The 3330-nt window shown below is 42.1% G+C and overlaps 1 protein-coding gene across 1 annotated transcript; it reads right to left on the bottom strand.

Moving 5' to 3' along the window:
• Positions 1 to 1444: 1444 nt before the first annotated feature.
• Positions 1445 to 2523, bottom strand: LOC120080051 (uncharacterized). The gene is made up of 2 exons (XM_039034601.2): positions 1925 to 2523; positions 1445 to 1787 (listed from the first exon to the last, which is right to left on the bottom strand). Exons 1-2 carry the CDS (start codon positions 2521 to 2523, stop codon positions 1445 to 1447), a joined length of 942 nt encoding a protein of 313 aa, XP_038890529.2.
• Between the last annotated feature and the right edge of the window lie 807 nt (positions 2524 to 3330).

The following is a 3330-nucleotide window of genomic DNA, read 5'->3' as shown; positions in this document are numbered from 1 at the left end:
TGATGGTTAAATAATTGATTATGTCCGCATACCAAGGTTCTATGCCTTCAACTCTAAACAGGCTTTCATCAGGAAATGCATCCTTGAAGTCACTTTATTGGCCTTGCATTTCTTGATTCTCTACCCTGGACAGGTGGTCAGCCATTTGATTTTCTGTTCCTTTTTTGTCCTGGATATCAATGTCAAACTCCTGTCATAGTAGTACTCATCTTATCAATCTTGGCTTTGTGTCTTTTTTGCTCATCAGGAATTTAATGGCTGAGTGGTCGATGTATATGATGGCTGACACACCAACTAAGTAAGATCGAAATTTTTTAATACCAAATACTATAGCCAACTTCTATTTTTTAGTAGTGGTATAATGTTCCTGAGAGTTATTTAGTGTTTTCGACACGTGGGAGATGGGATGTATCAAGTTACCCTTCTTTTGCCCAAACATAGTTCCTACTGCCATATCACTCGCGTCGTACATAAGAATAAAGCATTGCGTCCAGTCCGGTGTTATCAGTACTAGGGTTGTCGTCAACGCATACTTCAAAATCTCAAACGCGTCAGTGTAGTCTTTGTTAAAGTCATAGGGCTGGTTCGCCTTTCGTAGTGCGCTCAGAGGTCGCGTAATCTGAGAGAATCCACTAACAAACCATCTATAGAAGCCAGCATGCCCTAGAAAACTTCGTAAGGTTTTAAAATTTGCTGGTGGTGGAAGTTTTGCAATGACATCAATTTTGGATTCATTTACTTCCAAGCCAACCTTAGATACTTTTGACCCAAGAAAATTCCTTCAGTCGCCATGAAGTGATATTTCTCCCAATTTAGGACCAAGTTTGTCTCTTCGCATCGAGCGACGACGGCTTGCAAATTATCTAGGCATGACTGGAATGAGTCTCCAAAGACTAAAAAATCGTCCATGAAGACTTCAACGGTCTTTTCTAGGAAGTCAGAGAAGATAGCCATCATACATCTTTGAAATGTCCCTGGTGCGTTACACAACCCAAAGGGCATGCGTCTGAATGCAAACGTTCCAAAGGGACAAGTAAACATAGTCTTCTCTTGATCTTCCGGATCTATCAGAATCCGGTTGTAACCAGAATAACCATCGAGCAAGCAATAAAATTCTTTACCTACAAGTCTGTCAAGCATTTGATCGATGAAAGGAAGGGGGAAGTGGTCTTTCTTAGTTGTTGAGTTGAGCTTCTGGTAATCCATACAGATGCGCCAGCCCGTGACAGTTCTCGAGGGTATGAGTTCATTATTACTGTTGGCTATCATGGTTGTTCCCCCTTTCTTGGGAATGCATTGAACTGGACTTACACAACTACTGTCGGATATTGGATAAATAACTCCTGCGTCTAACCATTTTAAAATCTCCTTTTTGACCACTTATTTCATTATGGGGTTCAACCTTCTTTGAGGTTCGATTGACCCTGACTTCCCTTCTTTCAACCTAAGATGAACTTATCCCACGGATATCCGCAAGCGTCCAGCCTATTGCACGCTTGTGCTTTTTTAGCATCTGCAAGAGAGATTTCTCATTAAGATCTGTAAGATTTGCGGAAATGATCACAGGTAAAGTATTGTTGGTTCCAAGGAATGCATATTTCAAGTGTTCAGGTAACTGTTTCAATTCGAGTTCTGGTGGTTCTTCAAGTGATGGACGCATTGGTTTTATCCGCCGCTCACTCAGACTTGGCAGCTCTGATTCCTTCAGGGTCTTCTCCAATGCGAGGACCTCACATACGTGAGTCTCTTCTTTAGGCAACTCAATACTGTTTAGTTGACAATCCTCACTGTATGGGAATTTTAATGCATTGAGCACATTAAACTTCACCTCTTTATTGTCCACGCGCATAGTTAATTCGCCTTTATGTACGTCAATTAAAACTTTCCCAGTAGCTAAGAAGAGGCGTCCAAGGATAATTGGTACCTCCCTATCTGTTTCGTAGTGCAAGATAAAAAGTCTGCTGGGAATATGAGATTGTCAACCTTCACCAAATCGTCTTCATTCTTCCCTTCTGGATACTTAATTGTTCTGTCAGCGAGCTGAAGGGTGACAGAAGTAGGTTGTGCTTTGCCAATCCCCAATTTCTTAAATATTGAAAGTGGCATAAGATTAATGCTAGCTCCTAGATCGCACAACGCATGACCCACATCCAATCCTCTTATCAAACAAGGAACCGTCAAGCTCCCAGGGTCCTTCTGCTTCTTTGGTAGATTATTGCTTACTAACGCATTACATTCATGTGTTAGCGCTATCACTTCTTTCTCACTGACTCTTCTCTTCTTCGTTAAAATGTCCTTAAAAATTTTTACATATGTTGGAATCTGCTTCAAAGCCTGTATAAGTGGAATGTTGATATGCAGCTGATTTAGGAGCTCAAGAAAGCGCTTGAATTGATGTTCATCATTCTTCTTCATCAGATGCCTAGGGAATGGTGCATTCAGCAGCACCTCAGGCTTTCCCGCGTTAGACGTGCTGGTTTCTGAATGGCTTATAGTCTCGGGCGTTCTTTCTTCCTGGTCCATTGAACGTGTAATGCGTTCTTTCGAAGGACTGTTGTTTCTTGGATTCCCTCTTTTTTCTTCAAGACCTCTTCCACTTCGTAACGTCACCGTGTGACATTGCTCCTTCCCATTATTGTTCCCAGGTGTTTTGGTATTGCTAGGTAGAACTCCAGGCTGCCTGTTTGAAAAACTCGCTTGCTATCTACCCTACCTAGATCTCCAGGTTTCTGATTGATGACGCCTGGCTTTTCAGTAACGCGTCATTCTGGGCTATGTTCTCCTTCAATAGGTTCTCAAAAAGAGATCTTAAGCTCGATGCCAGTCCTCCTCTATTAAAGGGCTGTTGAACCTGCTGGTGCGTTTGTTGAAATGTGACGGTCCATTCCTTTGCTGATGGTTCACCTCTGGGTGGTGCTCCTGCTGATTTCCTCTTGTCCAAGAAAAATTCGAATGGTTTCTCCATCCAGGGTTATATGTATTAGAGAATAGGTTGTTTTTATGAAACATACTGACTGAGGGTTTTGTGGACACTCAGCATATGAGTGAAGATCTCCGCAACCCACACAGCTAACCATGGGCTACCCAAACGCCTCTACCTGATTCACCTTCTGCTGGTTTGATGCGTTACTTAGCGTTATGTTCTGCAGAAGGCTGGTCATCATAGCCACTTGAGTAGAAAGTGTGGCTATTGCGTTGGCATCAAGAGAATTAACATTCTGAGATCTCCTTCTCCTGTCATTTCTTCCATCATATGTATCATCCACCCATTACATATTGTGTTTAGCAATGCAGTCTAGTATTTCTTTAGCCTCAGTATAGGATTTTTCC

The sequence above is a fragment of the Benincasa hispida genome, chromosome 1 (assembly GCF_027475165.1).
Source record: "Benincasa hispida cultivar pf3 chromosome 1, pf3_genome.v1.1, whole genome shotgun sequence".
NCBI classification, from domain to species: Eukaryota; Viridiplantae; Streptophyta; class Magnoliopsida; order Cucurbitales; family Cucurbitaceae; genus Benincasa; species Benincasa hispida.
Note: the sequence above shows the minus strand (reverse complement) of the source record. Positions and strands in the feature narration are given on the sequence as shown.